At 42.2% G+C, this 16698-nt stretch overlaps 4 protein-coding genes across 6 annotated transcripts; 2 read left to right on the plus strand and 2 right to left on the minus strand.

The window, feature by feature from the left end:
- The first annotated feature begins 1426 nt into the window (after window positions 1-1426).
- LOC135344339 (uncharacterized) lies at window positions 1427-3406 on the plus strand. The gene is made up of 2 exons (XM_064541513.1): window positions 1427-2868; window positions 3099-3406. The coding sequence occupies exons 1-2, from the start codon at window positions 1427-1429 to the stop codon at window positions 3229-3231; spliced, it is 1575 nt and encodes a 524-aa protein (XP_064397583.1). The 3' UTR covers window positions 3232-3406.
- On the minus strand, window positions 3304-4520 carry LOC135344340 (large ribosomal subunit protein bL17-like). Its single transcript, XM_064541514.1, has 4 exons — window positions 4327-4520; window positions 4200-4262; window positions 3941-4086; window positions 3304-3572 (listed from the first exon to the last, which is right to left on the minus strand). Exons 1-4 carry the CDS (start codon window positions 4474-4476, stop codon window positions 3440-3442), a joined length of 492 nt encoding a protein of 163 aa, XP_064397584.1. The 5' UTR covers window positions 4477-4520; the 3' UTR covers window positions 3304-3439.
- Window positions 4521-4610: 90 nt separating this feature from the next.
- On the plus strand, window positions 4611-12738 carry LOC135344337 (centrosomal protein of 120 kDa-like). Its single transcript, XM_064541509.1, has 15 exons — window positions 4611-4750; window positions 4843-5030; window positions 5334-5423; window positions 5600-5741; window positions 6037-6320; window positions 7321-7423; window positions 7503-7754; window positions 8041-8377; window positions 8718-8937; window positions 9013-9399; window positions 9826-10127; window positions 10260-10308; window positions 10383-10505; window positions 11790-12025; window positions 12408-12738. Exons 1-15 carry the CDS (start codon window positions 4711-4713, stop codon window positions 12655-12657), a joined length of 3003 nt encoding a protein of 1000 aa, XP_064397579.1. The 5' UTR covers window positions 4611-4710; the 3' UTR covers window positions 12658-12738.
- LOC135344338 (cryptochrome-2-like) lies at window positions 12713-16616 on the minus strand. Of its 3 annotated transcripts, none has more exons than XM_064541512.1 (9): window positions 16382-16616; window positions 16051-16255; window positions 15780-15996; window positions 15466-15650; window positions 14938-15259; window positions 14398-14564; window positions 13584-13831; window positions 12990-13188; window positions 12713-12899 (listed from the first exon to the last, which is right to left on the minus strand). In XM_064541512.1, exons 1-9 carry the CDS (start codon window positions 16512-16514, stop codon window positions 12854-12856), a joined length of 1722 nt encoding a protein of 573 aa, XP_064397582.1. In that variant the 5' UTR covers window positions 16515-16616; the 3' UTR covers window positions 12713-12853. The 3 variants fall into 3 exon arrangements, with proteins under 3 accessions (XP_064397582.1, XP_064397581.1, XP_064397580.1); XM_064541511.1 differs by having other exon boundaries at window positions 12945-13188; XM_064541510.1 differs by having other exon boundaries at window positions 12713-13188.
- Between the last annotated feature and the right edge of the window lie 82 nt (window positions 16617-16698).

Below are 16698 nucleotides of genomic sequence, written 5' to 3' on the forward strand. Positions count from 1 at the left end.
AAAAACCAGCGAGATAGCCATATAGATCTATAATTATGTCAAAAACCTAGTGATGTGCTGTACAATTAACTTCCATTAAAAAAGGAAGCACTTGCATGTCAACATGGTATTTAGTCTTATCACACAATAAAACTGCATACCTGCTATCGTATGCTACAAGATGGCTAGTATATCTGTGCTGTGGTGTATCATCAATGTACTGTGTATGCACTACTCAACTGCTTGCAACTGCAACAGCAAGACAAACATCTCTAGTCTATCTCAACATAATACTAACAAAGAAGAACTTATTGAATTCAAGTTTGCAGAAGTGAGTAGTTTCCCGGACATTCAACCCGGCTCTGTCAAAGACCAACTGTACAGTCAATGGCATATCTTAGAGCGAAATGGGAAAGTAAGTGTAGGAGATCTATCACAAGTGGAAAAGATATTCAATCGAGCCAGAAAGAAATTGCCTCACTCTTATAATGAACTTATACGACAGAGAGACAAGACTATACGTCGAGGTAAAAGACATATTTTCTCAGAAATGGATTCAAGAGTAAAAGTGACTGATCCAAGGGAGTATCCATACTCGGCTATCGTCAGCATAAAGGGGAGGGGCTGTACTGGATTTTTTGTCGGACCTAAGCACATACTGACAGCTGGACATTGCGTGTACAATATAACGAGTGGGATTTGGTATAAGGACCTAGACTTTTACCGTGGGAAGAACTGCGATCCTGACAAAGGAGTATTTTACAAATGGAAAAAATCAATCATACCTGCAGGCTATAAAGATTATAAACATCCGGCCTACGATTACGCCATGATTATTAGCTATAAAAAATCTCGCACTACGATGAATTTCGGATGGACGTACAATCCCAAAAGCCTATCAAGTGTTCGTATCGCTGGTTACCCCAGTGACAAGCCGAGAATGTGCATGTGGGAATCAAGATGCGAGATTGAAGATCAATGGTCAAGTCTACTGGGCCACAAATGCGATACAGCTGGTGGGAATAGCGGCAGCCCTGTGTACACGTACTCGAGGCACATGGCGATTGCTTACTGCATACACAGAGGACATATCGGGGTGATGGACGACAATAGCCACGGGAAAATACGAGAACACTTCAATGTATGCTCTTTAATCACCAAGCAAAGACTGTTAATGTTTTCTAAATGGATTTCACATTATTGAATGCAGTGTATGATGGTGTATAGATCCTGTTTACTACCATGCGTACTATTGTCCCTGAGGATAATTAAACATGCATGTGCAAACACTTGCACAGACACACATTGTGATCCTAATTCGTACAGGATGAGCCATATCCATTTTGTGTGAAAAAATCTATTCAATAAGTATACCCACGTATACGCAGGATATAATAAGTACACTACTCACAAACCATTTGATCAGAATAGACTTGTGTTTGCAAAAATGAAAGGTCTATTCCAGCTTGCAATTTTCCTTGCCCTGGCATGTGTGTGCTTAGCTGAAGACAAAGATCTATTGAAAAAACTACCGCAACGAAATGTCGTGAAGAAGTATCTATCGAAGAGTGGATTTGGCCTCAATTCTCATACTCCACTGCAGAAATCATCTGCAAAAAATCTACTGAAACACAAAGACGAGAAGCATTCAGATGATGAAATACCGACTCTGTGGCAAAACTTGTACAGCAAGCAGCACAAGTACAAACCATTGAAGAGAAATCCACTACGCAAAGATTCAAAGCATTCTGCAAAAGATTTAAAAAAACCTGAGAGGTCTCAGCACACTCACTCAAGGCCTTCGGAAGCTCCAAAAAATAACAAATTTAAAAACCTTTTATCAAAGTTGACAGACAAAAAGACACCACCACCTCAGTTACCAAAACGACGACCACAAATAACGCCCAAAAGGGAGCGAGCAAAAGCACCAACTCCCAAACACAGTGAAGATGCCTTCGATGAATACCAAGACAGGAATAATGTTCTTATCTCAGTCCCTCTGGAAATTTTGAAACAATTAGGACGTCGACATTCTTACGAACCAACAGAGAAAACCGAAAGACGTCACAAGCCGGAGAGACCACCAAAGACAATCAACCCTCCAAGAAAGGTAACCTTTGATCACGGTAGAGATGTGGACACAGAAGGGAGAGTCAATGCCAATTTTGAAGACAAAGGAGTGAAATTTGCGGCCGGATCTTATCAAGACAAAGTGTACAGTCAATGGTACGTGGTGACGAATGATGGCCTAGAGTATGATGGAGATACAGATGAACTCAATACTATATTTGAGCTAGCCAACAAACAAAATCTTCCATCCACTTCAGACGTGATTCCAGACAGTATGTTGAATGCGCTTAACACAATGGGTACTATACAACACGAGCAAAGTTCTGTACCCCCAGACTCAAGAAAATTAATCAGCAAAACTGATCAATATCCCTACTCTGTGATTGGTCGACTTGATGCAGGCTGTACAGGCACACTAATAGGTCCTAACCACGTACTAACAGCTGGACATTGTGTTTATGAATTCGAAAAGAAAATGTGGTTTAAAAATCTCGATTTTCATCGAGGCAAAAGTTGCGATCCTAACACGGGTGAACTGTACAGCTGGAAGTTAGCTATTACAGTAAAGGGGTGGAAGGATTACGGCTACCCATCGTACGATTATGCAATCATTGTTGTTTCTAAAACTTCCCCGCAATGGATGACGTTTGGATGGAGCAATTCTCTGCACAAGGCTAACACACAGGTAGTTGGTTACCCTAGTGACAAGGAGGACAGGTGTATGTGGGAGAGCAGCTGCACTATTGGGCAGGAGTGGAACGATTTGCTGGGCTACAAGTGCGATACAGCGAGTGGAATGAGTGGGGGCCCCGTCTATAGGTAAGACTATGTACGTATGCATATTGACACTTGTACAACCTAAATAATCACGTATGATAACACTGAAAGTACGTATTTCAAACTTCCCTGGCGTATTATAACCCCTCTCATACGCACTGATAACTATACACCCATTAGTGTTGGTTGAACGCTCCACATCTATCAGTAACTATAATTATGTATGTAAGCTACTACAAACCCAACTTTATTAATAATCATTATTTTTATAGGCACAAAGAAGGCAACAAGAAAAGTGTGGTGTACTGTATACATGCTTTCGGAGCTGACGACTACAACGCTTGTGCTCAGATCACCAAGCCACGCTTCACACAGTTTGTTAACTGGATCAGCCATTACAACTAGCCTATAGCCCGTACACTGTACATCAGTAGCTACAAACACTACACATGTGACTCTATTATAGTTGAAAGCAAATTAGAAGAAACATCAATAAGTCATTGAATATACATATATAGCATTTGCTGTTTTTTCACAGAAAGGAAACTAAAGCACTATACCTCAATAGAGATAAGATACACTGAAACTGACAACAAAGGATACATGTATTGAATTAAACAGGTGTTCCTACTTCATTCTCTACACTTGTTCTATCTGGTGATTCAATTGTGTTCAGTGACTGACCGGTAGAGTCGCTATGGTGACCTCCACGCCTCGCCTCCCTCTCTGGCCTCAAGGGGGGAAACCTGTACAATGCATGACAATAGTAAATGGAGTTTTAACAAAATATCATTGTCACCTAAAATTGTACAGTATTTGAACTGCACAGTGTATGATATTAATGTGATATTAATATCATTCATGTACTCCTGATATCATACATACATCATACATGTATACATATTGATGTGATATTAATATAGCAGGGATGTGCCCACACTAGTCAGTGGTTGGTATGCACAGTGTATACTGCAAGCATTATTATCTTCTGAAAAAGGCTACAGAACAATTTTTCCAGTTCTGAAGTTAAACCCTCTAAAGCAGTAATGGAAATTGACAAATAACTACTAATCATACGTACACCAAGGCTACTAGTTATCCCTCCCTCTCACACCTGTTTCCGACGAGCTCTACCACAGCCATGGGGGCGTTGTCTCCCTTTCTATTGGGCGCCTTCAACACGCGAGTGTAGCCACCGGGACGAGACATGTAGCGATCTCTCAGTGGACCAAATAACTTAGCAACCAGTACTCCATCCTCCTGGGAAGGTATTAAAGCACAATTTTAATTTAAAAAACAAAAACCACACCCCACAAAATTAATATCGTATTGTGATCATCGATAACTTAAACTGCACGGCCATATTTACCCACCCTCATCCAGTTCCACGCTTCTCGTTTAGCGTGAGGTGATCCCTTCTTTCCCAGTGTGATCATCTGAAATCAGAAATAGGGCGACCACGTGGGTAAGCTACATTCTAATTAATGCACACCCTCTCACCATGTCCCCAGTTCTTCTCAGCTCTTTAGCTTTGGGCAGAGTGGTCATAATCCGCTCATGTTTAATTAGAGACATGGCCATGTTCTTGAGCAGGTCTCTCCTGTGCTTAGAATCTCTTCCGAGCCGACTCCAGCCAAATCTGTGCCTCATCTTGATTTTGATGTAAATTACACAGTAGAATGAAAGGTGGGGGGATTCCCTACTTGCTCCGGTGTACATGTAGGGGAAGTCCCTAACTTTTGGCCTAAGTCTTTTCTCGAGGTTAAACCGCGGGGATGCTAAATTTGTGTAGAGATGGGCGTGACTGAAATGAGCTCCACCACTTTTCAATAACTTGCCTGCTGCAGGAGCCGGCCGGCTGCTGATCCCAAGGCTACAGAAGACATGGAGTCAAAGATGCTTGTTGTCGTGTCAATATTGTCTGGTGAGGAGTATAGCCTAATTATGCCATGAATAATAAATTAATTATAATTTTATTACACATTATTTCCAAATTTATAATTATACAACATACAGCTCGTAACTTCCCCCGACGACCGGACTGCTCACTTCTAATTGAAGCCCACCTAAACGGTGAGGTTTTGACCTCTGACCCTGTCCCCCATTCCAGTGGAGTGATGGTGGTCAACACTGAGCTAGCCTGGGAGATGAACAAGAAGGCGTTTCAACAACACAAGCTCCACAGGACGCCCATTAAACTGCTGGTGCGTAGTTCATGGGGGGTGGTTTGGGGAGGTATGTATCTACCGTATCACTGTGGTCATTCCTATTTTCTTAAGATGATTAATTTATTAGCTTCTTTGTCCAAGGGTACGGTACATGTACAATATTATAGTCTATGATTCCCCTGAATTAACGTATGTAAAAGTCAGTACTTGGTTGCTTTCATGCATTGCATTGCTCACTGCTTTAGTTCCCTCAGGCGTGGCTACTACAGCAATAATGTTGTATCCACCGGAAAACTTTAATTTCGTGGTTTTTAATTTGGTCCTCTGCCTTCTCTGCAGGTGTTTGCGCTGGACAACAAGTCTCACTCCAGGCAGAAGGTGGGTTATGTCATGTTGGACTTGAGGACTGCTCAGCCATCTTCTCGACTGGTGAGTTGTGTTGCTTAGTACCCAGCGTCTAGAGTAGCATTTTCATTTCTGGTTTTCTAAAAGCTTAGAAGGAGCTCTTTAGCATATTTGAATAACCATAACTCATGTTCTGGTGATAAAATGATTTTCTGAATCTGCCATGCTTGATGTTCTTCTAATAATTATGGTCACCCCAGGATCCATCTTGGTATGGAGTACTCAACTCGTTGTACTCTCGTCTCAAGCCACAGCTCCAGGTGGGCGTGTCCCTGGAGGACGAAGTGGCCCCTCCCACCACCACTGATGAATCACAACAGTCAGAGGAGGCGTCAGTTACAAGTGAGCTTATCTAGTGGGAGACCACTGCAATTGTACTAGTTAGCATTTGTACCCAATTTGTTTTCTGTTAGGCTATGTAATGATCAATGTGTGTATTTATTCCTATGGAATGGGAGCAAAAGTATAATTATGTACACAGGAAAACATCAGTATGTACCTGAAGCTATTGTAATCTTATTTTGCTTTTGTGGGAGGTTCTGTTACTGTACAATGTGGCAGCCGTTATAATTATAATTACGTATTAGTTATATTATTATACGTACAACGTGACACATTAATTAATCTACACCTGTAGGTTTTCCTCTCTCATTGAACCTTGACCCCAGCGGTGACTTCTACACCCTTGGCTCCGAGTCACATGACCACACTCTACACACACTCTCATTCACACTCAGCAACGCCCAACATCTCCCATCCCCTCCGTCCAATCAGATCTACTTCTACTACAATCTCCTTGGCAACGACATAACGTCCGAGTTATTTACTTCACCTTTGTTCTCACCGGAATGTGCCTCCATTCGAATAAAGTCCAGTCGAGAATTACTCGCATTGCTCTTTGCTGCTCAGAAGGATGTCGAGGTACATATCCTGTGTGTACAGTGCTTCTAACACATGCGCCATTTACATAATCACATAATTATGTATTACCGGTAATAATGATATTTGTGGCATATTTGAATGGCTGTAACTTAATAATTAAAAGTCGCTTTCTCACAGGCCCACTGTCAGAACAAGTACATACATTCAATTGTGGCCTCTGACATAATCTAGTTTACCATTGTTTATATCCCGTTGCTACGTTGTTGCCAAGTGCAATATGCAGCATAATGCACTGCTGAAAGTCATAATGCACTGACCGCAAAGTCATAATGCACTAACCACAAAACGCCCCTCCGGCATTAGACAGACAATTAAATTAAATATGTATCATGAGAATATCAAAGTAAGTCCAGCCATGCAGGAATGTTCAACACTGCTGGAGTTTCTTCTTTGCAACCATGCAGGTTTTAAAATTGTCCAAGGCTCATTTTGTGGAAGATTCTGTGTTCCTAGATCTAGTCCTCCACTTCGTGATGCATGTCAATTCTGCTTCACCATAGCACTATAGAAGCGGCTCTTTTTGCTGGGGGCTTGAGCTGTTTTGCAGCAGTGTAGAAGCGAGCTTCTTTGGCTTGGTTATGATGCCGAGGATAGTGGAGGGCTGTTTCTTCGCAGCAGTAGTAAGTAGGGTGGGGCTGTTTCTTTGCAGCAGTAGTGGGGTGGGGCTGTTTTGCAGTGGTTTCAGCGTTGGAACTCCAACAATTTTGTGTCAAGCCATTCGTCGGTCATGCCAATCTTATACGCTGCATATACTGGCGTCTAGAAGAGAAGAGATGGAGCTGTGTAGAGTTGTCTTTGTCATCTTTTTGTGTAGTTTATATTGTGTTACTAAGACAGTGTTACGTTGCTATGCCCTCGGGATATAAACTAGTTATAACACGTGCACTCGGGATGCATGGCATATATCCCTTGTGCCCGTGTTATAACTATAACTTGGAAATAATTATTTCCTTACAGTATACATTTACATTTTGTACAGGTCCACCTTTGCTCTGGTACTGACAGTTTGTGTAATGGCAGTCTCTCCCTCTCTGGCCTCGCCTCTAACGACCTCATCAGTGTCACAGTACCCCTTGGAAACGGTAAGCTCGGGGGGGGGGGGGAAGAGGGCTTAACTTGCGTAGCAATTTTGTCTGTGATAATTTTGCATTTCTTTTATAGGTGGTTGCACAGTGGATATCAGTGTTAAGTTGGAGCTGACTGCATCAGGTCCCCTCACACTATCCACACAGTCCCCCTACACGCCCTCACAACTCCCACCGCCCACACAAGCCCCACCACCCTCACAACTCCCACCACCCTCACAGTCACCCCCACTGATCTCCCCGACATCACTACCTTCAGCCAAGAGAAACCTCACCCGGTCATTCGAAGATGCTTCTCTGCCCACTCTTTCTCTCTCAGTACAATCAGGTAACTATTACGAGGACGTACGTTATATTTTACCAGCCATTTATAACTACCGGATGGTAGATGTATTATATTTGGCAAATGAGCCATTTGAACTGATTTGGCAGTTTTTAATAATTTGGCGTCTCAGGCGTGGTTACTACAGCAATGAACGTGTGTCCACTGGAAAGCTTTGACGGTTTTAAAATTGGCGATCTTCAGTAAAATTCCCCAAATTTTCCAGTTATTATACGGTATTCAGTTGTATCCAAACTAGATTGTAAGCTATTTTGTGTTGTCTATTCTACAGGTACTACTACACCACTTCGAGAAGAACCGAAATCTCCAATACACAAAGTATCTCCACTCTCTCCAAGCGTAGTCCCACCCATAACTGTGACGACCAATCACAATCCATCCTCTAACGCTTCTCCTCTGAAACTCACTTCCCTTGCCACAGCAAAACTAACAAATGCAACTGTCAAGAAACTAACGGGCCTGGAATCTGCTAATTTAAAAACAGCAGCACCAGCACGAGTGAGAGAGTCCGCTGTTGTCTCTGATATCTCTGTTCGGTTCAAGTTCTGCGTGGATCTACGAAGTGTACATAATCTGAAGATGGAACCACAATACAAATGCTACTTGAAGTGAGTATTTAATCCAATTTCAGGGAGGATCTGGCCACACTGTCTGGTGGTGTTTGACACTAACCACTTCTAGACAAAATATCCACTGCTCATTTAGGAGGCTAGTTTATCACATCTTTAGTCTATGCAAATTTATGTGTCGCCACTGGCCAGTTCCATCCCAGAGGAGGTACGACATGAGTACCTCGATTAGGCTTAGTCACCACAAAATTCAACCGTAAAGGGCCATTGTTGCATGTGACTAATTAACTCAATTTTAGCCTAATCGAAGTACTCGTGTCGGACCTCCTCTGATTCCACCCTACACTTCTGTTACCCCCCCACACACACACACACACAGATACAGTTACCCGTTCTTTGGCAACTCCTACCCGGTTCTAATACAGCCACCAGTGTTGCCTGTCATTGGTACTGATCAACAATTCTCGCACTCGTTTTGCTCATTTGAATTTGCCACTCAAATGCCTCGTTTGGAAGAGCACATCACTCGGCAGCCCCTCACGGTGGAGGTGTGGCAGTTACATGACCAATCACATGATCAGATCGTTGGACTTGCGCAGGTACAGTACATACATGTACATGTCTGCATTCCTTTTCTACTGTTTTCTCTCAAAATTGAATTGTTCATTCTTCAGATTCCATTGGGTAGTGTGTTATCACATGACAGTTCTTTACTAGACGGAGGAGTTACGCGGCGAGTCTGCTCCCTGCGTGTCCCCATCACGCCCCCACCACCCTCACAGTCTCACAGCCTCACACCCCCACTACCCTCACAGCCTCACACCCTCACACTCGGGTATCTAAACGCTGTGCTTATACTGGAGAACTTTGGTCCTGTAGTATCTGATGATAATGTTGTTGAAATGAGAGCGGCGAATGAATCTGATGGAGTGAGCAAGCCTAGTGAAGCTGGTGTGCAAAGTGGAGTGGGTGGTGGGGGACAATCTTTGGTCGGCTCGTTAGAGTATAATACGGCAGTGGAGCTGGAGCTATGGAAAGTGTCCCAACAAGAGGCTTTTGAAGTGAGCAACAACCCCCCCTAATACAGTTGAATATCTTTCAGCAGCCATAACTTTAGTATCGTTGATCCAATTTCAACAATTTTATGATAATCTGAAAGCTTAGAGAGAGACCTTTCAAATGATGCGTTCAAATCAAACATTTAGATGGGGCCATAATTTGTCATTTTTCGGCCTTGGACCATGGGCTATAATCCATGGTATTGGGCCAAAATTGGCAAATTTTGTCATCTCTCGAATATGAACATTGATGGTGCCATTTTAAAGGTATCTTTCTAAGCTTTCAGAAAATCATAAAATCATTGGCATTGGATCCACGAAATGCAAGTTATGGCTACTGAAAGAGTCCCCGAGCCATTGATTACACGGGGGACAGTGGGCACATGTATATACACGCACACACACACACACACACACACACACACACAGGAGCAGCTGAAAACTCGTGAATCTGTTCACATGACCAAACTTGGGGAGGAACTTCAAAGAAGAGAGGTGCAAAGACAGACCATGCTTAAGCAGAAACTGGATCACTACTCGTCTCTCGAGAGGCAACTGCAAGATGGTCTTCAACAGCTGGCTGCTCAGCAGAGAGCTCTAGCAGAGAGAGAAGTCAAAGTACGGCAAGAGTCCGAGAGGGTGACACGAGAAAGGCAGCTGCTTCAGGACGAGGTTCAAAGGTCACAGACACACTTTAAATCTCAGTGCGAGCAACAGATTGAGATTGAGAGGTACAGTACATGTACAGTAAGTAAGTACAGTTGTGATGGTTGCCAAGGAATGTGTGTAGCCTTGTTTGATCTAATTATATATTAGTTACATATATACATTGTATAAATAATGTGTTCACTCGTGTTTTGTAGGATGAAGTCATCAGAGTTCCAATCACAAGTCTCCTCTCTTAAAAAACGAGTAAGTCTTTTTGTGTACAGTATTAATTATTTTTCTGTTGTGTGCAAAGAGATGCTGATATCTACATTTTATAGGTTCGAGAGCTAGAGGGCAAAGTTCAATCTAGGGAGGCGGAGTTTGAGTTATATCGTCAGCAGGTGGTGACCCGCCCTGAGTCGCAGCTACACGCTGAGCTGAGTATCCTGCAGCTGGAAAAGGTACCACACAACTGTCGATGTTTTGGTACGATATAACTGCACATAGTGGGTTTGTGTGTAGTATTAACATTCCATGTCTGCCTTTCACTTAAACCCAATCAGATTATGTTCCCTTTGAGATTGGTATTGTTAGGTTCAAAGGCTGGATATCCCCTTTAATCTTTGTTTTAAGTAATACACCACGTACTAATTAGCCATAATTTGAACTCTTGGTACCACCAACTGTACATGTAGCTACAGTACTTGTAAAAATTCTACTTTTAATCATCATTGTAGTTTTTTTGTCAAAGGAAAAACTATGCTAACAAAACTAGGGTCTGCAACTATAGTAACCACAGACGTGCTCTATTATTCTGTGGTTGGCATTTTTGGAAAAGTTTGGTAGTTAGAGCTGGCTGGGGTAGTTAGAGCATAGATAGAAGAGAAAGGGATTGGCAACGGGGGCAATTCACGTGATGCTTTTACATTGAATGTACACAGGTGGGCCTGAAACCATCCATGTTTCGCCCTAAAACTCCCGCGAAAACCCAGGAAACTTATTGTGTCTAATGCCTACTTCTCAAAGACCCCTCCAACACTTAAACACATGCCCCCTGATGGTAGGTATCATTTAGAAATGAATAAAATATAATATTGATTTTCGTGAAGTAGCTAGAGGTACACAGAGCCTCTGTCAGAGGCTTTTTCATGCTTGTGTTCCTATAGCACCTATGATATAGCTAAGGTTGTGTTACTAAGTAGTGTGCTATGTCCCAAATCGCCACACAAATGAGGTGAAGTTTATGTTTAGCAGTAGAACTGCTTGTAGACTTTTTTACAGACGGCAAAAACAATTCTCATGAATTATTCATGTTTAGACTCCCCACGTTAGAAGTAAGCCTTGAGGCGAAACACGGATGGTACCGGAAGTGCATTCCGTTGCCAATCCCTCTCTCTTCTATCTATGGTTAGAATCAGGAATAGCAAAAATCTTTTCATAGAAGGTTGCTATTCTACTTAGTAGTTAGCTCTATACTAGAGCCGATAGCTATTGGTAGCTGCAAGAAGCTAAAAACTACAAACCAGTTAATGCACCGTTTTACGCTCGTGCTCTATGGATATTATTAGCTTCTCGGACTTCCGCTTGGCCAATAATATCCATAGAGCACTCGCAACCGTGCATTAACTAGTACATAATGTACTATTAAGTAATAATAATTATACCAGTGCATGTACATGTATATTTGTAGCTATACAGTACTTGTAAAAACTTTTACATGATCGTGCTCAACCCTTTCTTTTTAGGTTGAGCTTGATAGGAAACTGTCAGCTTTGGCCAAATCTAAACAACACTACAAAGAACAGTGGACCAAAGCTCTGTCAGAGTTAGCCTCCTCTCGTCAGAGGGAGCAGGCAGCTGCTCGGGAGAGACTGCTGACTCAGCAACAAGAGCTGGAAGCCATGAGAATGCAGTACATGGAGGCTGAGCATCAGAACAGCCTCAGGCAACAACTGAACCAAGTCAAGAATGAAGTCGAAAAGTGAGCAAGCCTTAGATTCAGAAGGGTTAAAGCATAAATTCTATGTAACTAAAAAGAAGCCTTTTGTTTCTGAGAATCTGTAACTACAATGCATATGGTTTACACTTGGGATTCTCTGATCATTGATAATTATTTTAGTGATCTATGTCTTCACTAAGTAACTCAATGCTGGTGTAAATTACCGTTTAGAATGGGACATTTTATTTTCGAGGCACTTAAATTTCGTGGAATGCATGGCTTCTAAAAGCATTTCGTTGAATAAATTTTGTGGGTTGACTGCTTACCGGAAGCCACGCCTTTAATCTTTTCGTGTACGATTGCTAACCCACAAAAACAATCGAAAATTTTGCGCTATTAATATGGTATTTAATCTTTGCTTCAGGCTACAAGAACAAACATTGTCCAAGCCACCTCCACTCTCTCACAACTCCCCGCCCACACATTCACACCCCACACCGCCCACACCACACGACGAGGAGCCTAGCAGCACGCTAGACCCGAATGTAGCTCGATGGATTGAAGAGCGGGACATTCTCTTGCAGACTGGAGTCTATTCCAATACGGACACTACTATACAGAGACTGGATGCCAAGATAAGACAGGCCATGGGAAAGAAAACAGTTGCTTATTAAGTAATTCAATCACACGACTTCCTTTTGCATGCATGTAATTATAATTATAGTATCATTTATTTGATTTGCAAATTTAATAAATCACAGGGTGGTGGGTGCTGAGTACATAATAGTTTGATAATAGTAACCTGCACAACGGATTAAAAGGGAATGAATGGGATATAGAAACAGAACACAGTACAACAGCCAAATACAGTTATAGCACTTCAGCTGAGGAAGGTGAAGTTGTGTCATGACCAGAGGTCGGTGGTTGTGAGGCCGGTGGTTGTGTAGACACATGACCAGAGGCCGGTGGTTGTGAGGCCGGTGGTTGTGTAGACACATGACCAGAGGCCGGTGGTTGTGTGGATACAGGAGGAGAAGAAGTATTGAGAGAGTGTAACAAGGACATAATAGTCTGCAGTCTGAAATTGCATAGAGCTCCAGTTGTGATGTGGTTGATGATGGGGAGAGGGTAGTCAGATCCGATACGACAGCTGGCAGCCACCTGTACGCTCACCGGGGCTGTCCAAGGACAGTAAATGTACTCATCTGTAGAAAATAAACGAGAAAAATTTGTGGCATTGCATGTATAATTATACAGACAAGTACAGTATCTGCATGCACACTACATGTAATGTGCATGCATGTACATGCGCTACATGTACATGGGTAGACACAAGACTGCATGTGGCTAGAGTGCATCAAAAGAAAGTGGACCGCAAGTAATGACAATGTAAACTTATAAGCAAATTGAATTTGTACTATTATGTGAGATTACATAATCAAGTGAAACCTGTCTACAGAGGTCTCCTTGGGCAGACTAACAGTGGCTGTAATATAAAATAAAATAAAATGGCCTGCCAACACAGGTCCAAATTAACACATGCTACAGAACTTTGAGATGGCCTGCATGCATGTACATCATGTATGTAGCTGAGACTTACTTGGAAAGTTTTTGAGCTCAGGGATGTAGGTTCGAATGTAATCTCCAGCCGGATCAATCTCTGTACCGTAAGTGACTGGACAGAAGAACTCCATAGTTTCATTGATGAATGCAGAGCCAGAGCTTTTCATCCAACATCCACTAGACACAGAGTTCTCATAATCCAATAGCAGCTCTCCAAAAACTCTTCTGCCCTGCTCCCAGGATATCCACAGCTCTCCTCTTGTTAGGAAAAATGCAACACTCTCTCTGTTGTGTGTGTGTGTGTGTGTGTGTGTGTGTGTGTGTGTGTGTGTGTGTGTGTGTGTGTGTGTGTGTGTGGTGTGTGTGTATGCACATGCATGGTACACATGCACATGCACAGAGGTTACAAATCTATATCCCAACTATTATATAAGTCTGCATAATAACTGTTTCACAATACTGTTTGAGGGAACCATGCAGTGGTGATAAATTGCTAGGCAATGACTATAATATAGAGGTGAACCAAATTCCACTATCATCCCACTATATCGGGATTGCTAGGCAATATAATTTAGCGGTGAACCAAAATCCGCTGGTGGCCAACATGTGGTGTATAACTATGTTCTTAATAGCGAAGTCATACCAAGTGAGGATGGTATGTGCTGAAAACACAGACAAAGCATGCAAGTGTCTATTATACTTACGAACAAAGCACACTTCAGTGGGAGTATAAGAAGCACTTCATTAAAGCCTTGTAAGTAAGGACCCAGAACTATACTAATGAAATAATAGCCTCAAGATACGTAAATCACTAGGTGATCGTATTTCCATAGTTATATTCAAACTCTTACCTCAGGAGGTAATGGATCCACCCTTCCTGCCATAGCTGCCTCATGGCTGCATCGATCCAGGGGAAGCCTGTCTTGCCATACCTCCAAAGCCTGAACATTTCCTTATCATCAGACCAGGGCAGCTGGACGCAGATCTTGTTGTTATAGTAACTATCAAAGTTGGGTACCTGTAATGCATGGAAAAATGTAACAAAATGGTTTATACCTAGCGTGGTGATTAGGTATGCAGAATTATGAGGTTGTTGCTTGGATATTGTTACTCTTAGCTACTATCAAAAGATGGGATAGCGTATTTACATGTAAATTATACTGTGTGTGCCAGCCATGTTATATAAGCCATGTTATATAAGCACTGTGTGTGCAGCCATGTTATATAAGCACTGTGTGTGCAGCCATGTTATATAAGCACTGTGTGTGCAGCCATGTTATATAAGCACTGTGTGTGCAGCCACGTTATAGAAACACTGTCATAGTGTCATAGTGTTCATGTATGTGCAGCCGTGTTACATAAGCACCATAGGTGTGCAGTCATTAACTCACTTGAGAAGCCACTGTAAAAAAGAACTCTCTGGTCAGCAGTCCAGATATAAAAGACTTCTGGAACTCCTCCAGAGACGAATCTTCAGACACTAACTCTTTCACTTTCCAAAACAGATATCGGACAGAGAGGCATCCAAATCGGATGTAAGGACTCAAAGATGACTTGTCTAGAAGAGCTTCAGCTGAAACTGGATTCATCTTTGCTCTGGTTTTGACGTAAGTGGTGACTTTCTGCAGTGCTACGCTCTCCCCTCCCATCCACAACAAATGAGCGCGAACTGTCTCCTGGTTGGAGAAACCAACTTCTTGAAGGGTGGGTAATCTGTTAATGAGTACACAGAGAGAAGAGAAATAAAAGATGAAAGTAAAAATGCCTTGGTACATGCACGGTTTTACGAACAACCACTGCCATGCAGGCAAATTGTTCTTTTATATCACAAGATAAATATGTAGTAAACAAAATGTGCAGTCAGAACGAAGAGTTAACTTCAGTTGCTTATAATGGTTAAGTATAATAGTTAAACGTACCTGAATTCTTCTGGTAGGCCAAGATCGAAGGGTACTCCAGTACGTGGAGCAGGAGGCTGTATCGGCTTCTCAGGGGGTCCATAACTGGATAACATGGCTTTGAATTCTTTGAGAGTCATGACTGCTGAATTTGGCTGCACAAGTTTCTCACTCTCGTATAAAGTGTGGCCATCAAACTTGGAGAGCTGGAAAATGCAATAAATAATTATACGTACTTGTCGATGCATGCACTGTATTAGAATTTCCAATTCACACTTTTGGCATTGTAATAATAATTATCATTATTACAGCTAGCCGCTTAATTAAGGACTTACAGTAATTCCCAATTTCGTTGCCAGAACATCCACAGTTTGCTCGAGGATATGACTGTCCACATCTTTGTCAATCTGGTACGCCATGGATCTCACATTCCAGCGAATACAGAGCTTCTCAAGCAGAACCAGCGGCTGCCCCTTGGCCACATAGAGTCGGGTACCATAGGACTGAAGGGTCTTGTCGAGATCCTCCAAAGATTCTATCAAAAATCTCCACCTATATAATTAGTAAGATTTGAATGCAATAATTATATTACTGAATCTTTAATACCTGTTTAGTCCGAAATGTTGTCCAGATTCGAACCATGGGTCGTACATAAAAACAGCTCTAAATCTCATTCCAGCGGTTCTCATTGCTGCAGTGAAGGCCGGGTTGTCGTGGACACGAAGAGAGCTCATGCGTACCCAATAAAGGCATGTTTGAGGTTCCAAGGGCTTGGCCATACAACTGGGAGACTCATCAGAGTCGGATAAACCTGCATAAAGAAAATACACACCATTAATTTTGAATGCGTACTTCAAAATAGTAACACAGCGGCAAAATAGTACGATCAGTGGACTTTATAGTCAATGGAGAATTATCGAAACTAATTTATCCTTACAAAATTCTTCGAGGAAGTCTAGAGAGCTGCTGGTACTTGCACCAGAGTCACTTGCAAGATTGGGGTAGTCAATGGTTGTGGAGGTTGTGGACAATGGGCTTCTCACAGGAGAAGAAAGACTTGCTACATTCATGGCTAGACTAGACTGTGTCCGTACATAGAGAAGCTAGCTGTTTGCTTCCTCTGTAAGTATCATTAGCCAATGTGTTAGAATCAAAATGATTATGCAACGACTTGTAATTGGTGCATGTTTCTCGTCAATATGATTACATAACAAGTTTCTGTACACGTACACGCACGCAGAGGTACACACGCAT

This window comes from Halichondria panicea, chromosome 11, assembly GCF_963675165.1.
Source record: "Halichondria panicea chromosome 11, odHalPani1.1, whole genome shotgun sequence".
Classification (NCBI taxonomy): domain Eukaryota; kingdom Metazoa; phylum Porifera; class Demospongiae; order Suberitida; family Halichondriidae; genus Halichondria; species Halichondria panicea.

What these genes read in the sequence shown, in the direction of transcription:
- LOC135344338 (XM_064541510.1), bottom strand. Translation starts at nt 16,514, where the DNA reads ATGAATGTAGCAAGTCTTTCTTCTCCTGTGAGAAGCCCATTGTCCACA. An exon ending in CAACATTTCGGACTAAACAG is followed by an intron (nt 15,997 to 16,050) that starts GTATTAAAGATT and finishes CTAATTATATAG; the next exon opens with GTGGAGATTTTTGATAGAAT. An exon ending in GGCCTACCAGAAGAATTCAG is followed by an intron (nt 15,260 to 15,465) that starts GTACGTTTAACT and finishes ACTCATTAACAG; the next exon opens with ATTACCCACCCTTCAAGAAG.
- LOC135344339 (XM_064541513.1), top strand. Translation starts at nt 1,427, where the DNA reads ATGAAAGGTCTATTCCAGCTTGCAATTTTCCTTGCCCTGGCATGTGTG. An exon ending in AGTGGGGGCCCCGTCTATAG is followed by an intron (nt 2,869 to 3,098) that starts GTAAGACTATGT and finishes TTATTTTTATAG; the next exon opens with GCACAAAGAAGGCAACAAGA.
- LOC135344340 (XM_064541514.1), bottom strand. Translation starts at nt 4,476, where the DNA reads ATGAGGCACAGATTTGGCTGGAGTCGGCTCGGAAGAGATTCTAAGCAC. An exon ending in TGAGAAGAACTGGGGACATG is followed by an intron (nt 4,263 to 4,326) that starts GTGAGAGGGTGT and finishes TTCTGATTTCAG; the next exon opens with ATGATCACACTGGGAAAGAA. An exon ending in GTAGAGCTCGTCGGAAACAG is followed by an intron (nt 3,573 to 3,940) that starts GTGTGAGAGGGA and finishes TGCATTGTACAG; the next exon opens with GTTTCCCCCCTTGAGGCCAG.
- LOC135344337 (XM_064541509.1), top strand. Translation starts at nt 4,711, where the DNA reads ATGGAGTCAAAGATGCTTGTTGTCGTGTCAATATTGTCTG. An exon ending in TGTCGTGTCAATATTGTCTG is followed by an intron (nt 4,751 to 4,842) that starts GTGAGGAGTATA and finishes TACAACATACAG; the next exon opens with CTCGTAACTTCCCCCGACGA. An exon ending in AGATCGTTGGACTTGCGCAG is followed by an intron (nt 8,938 to 9,012) that starts GTACAGTACATA and finishes TTCATTCTTCAG; the next exon opens with ATTCCATTGGGTAGTGTGTT.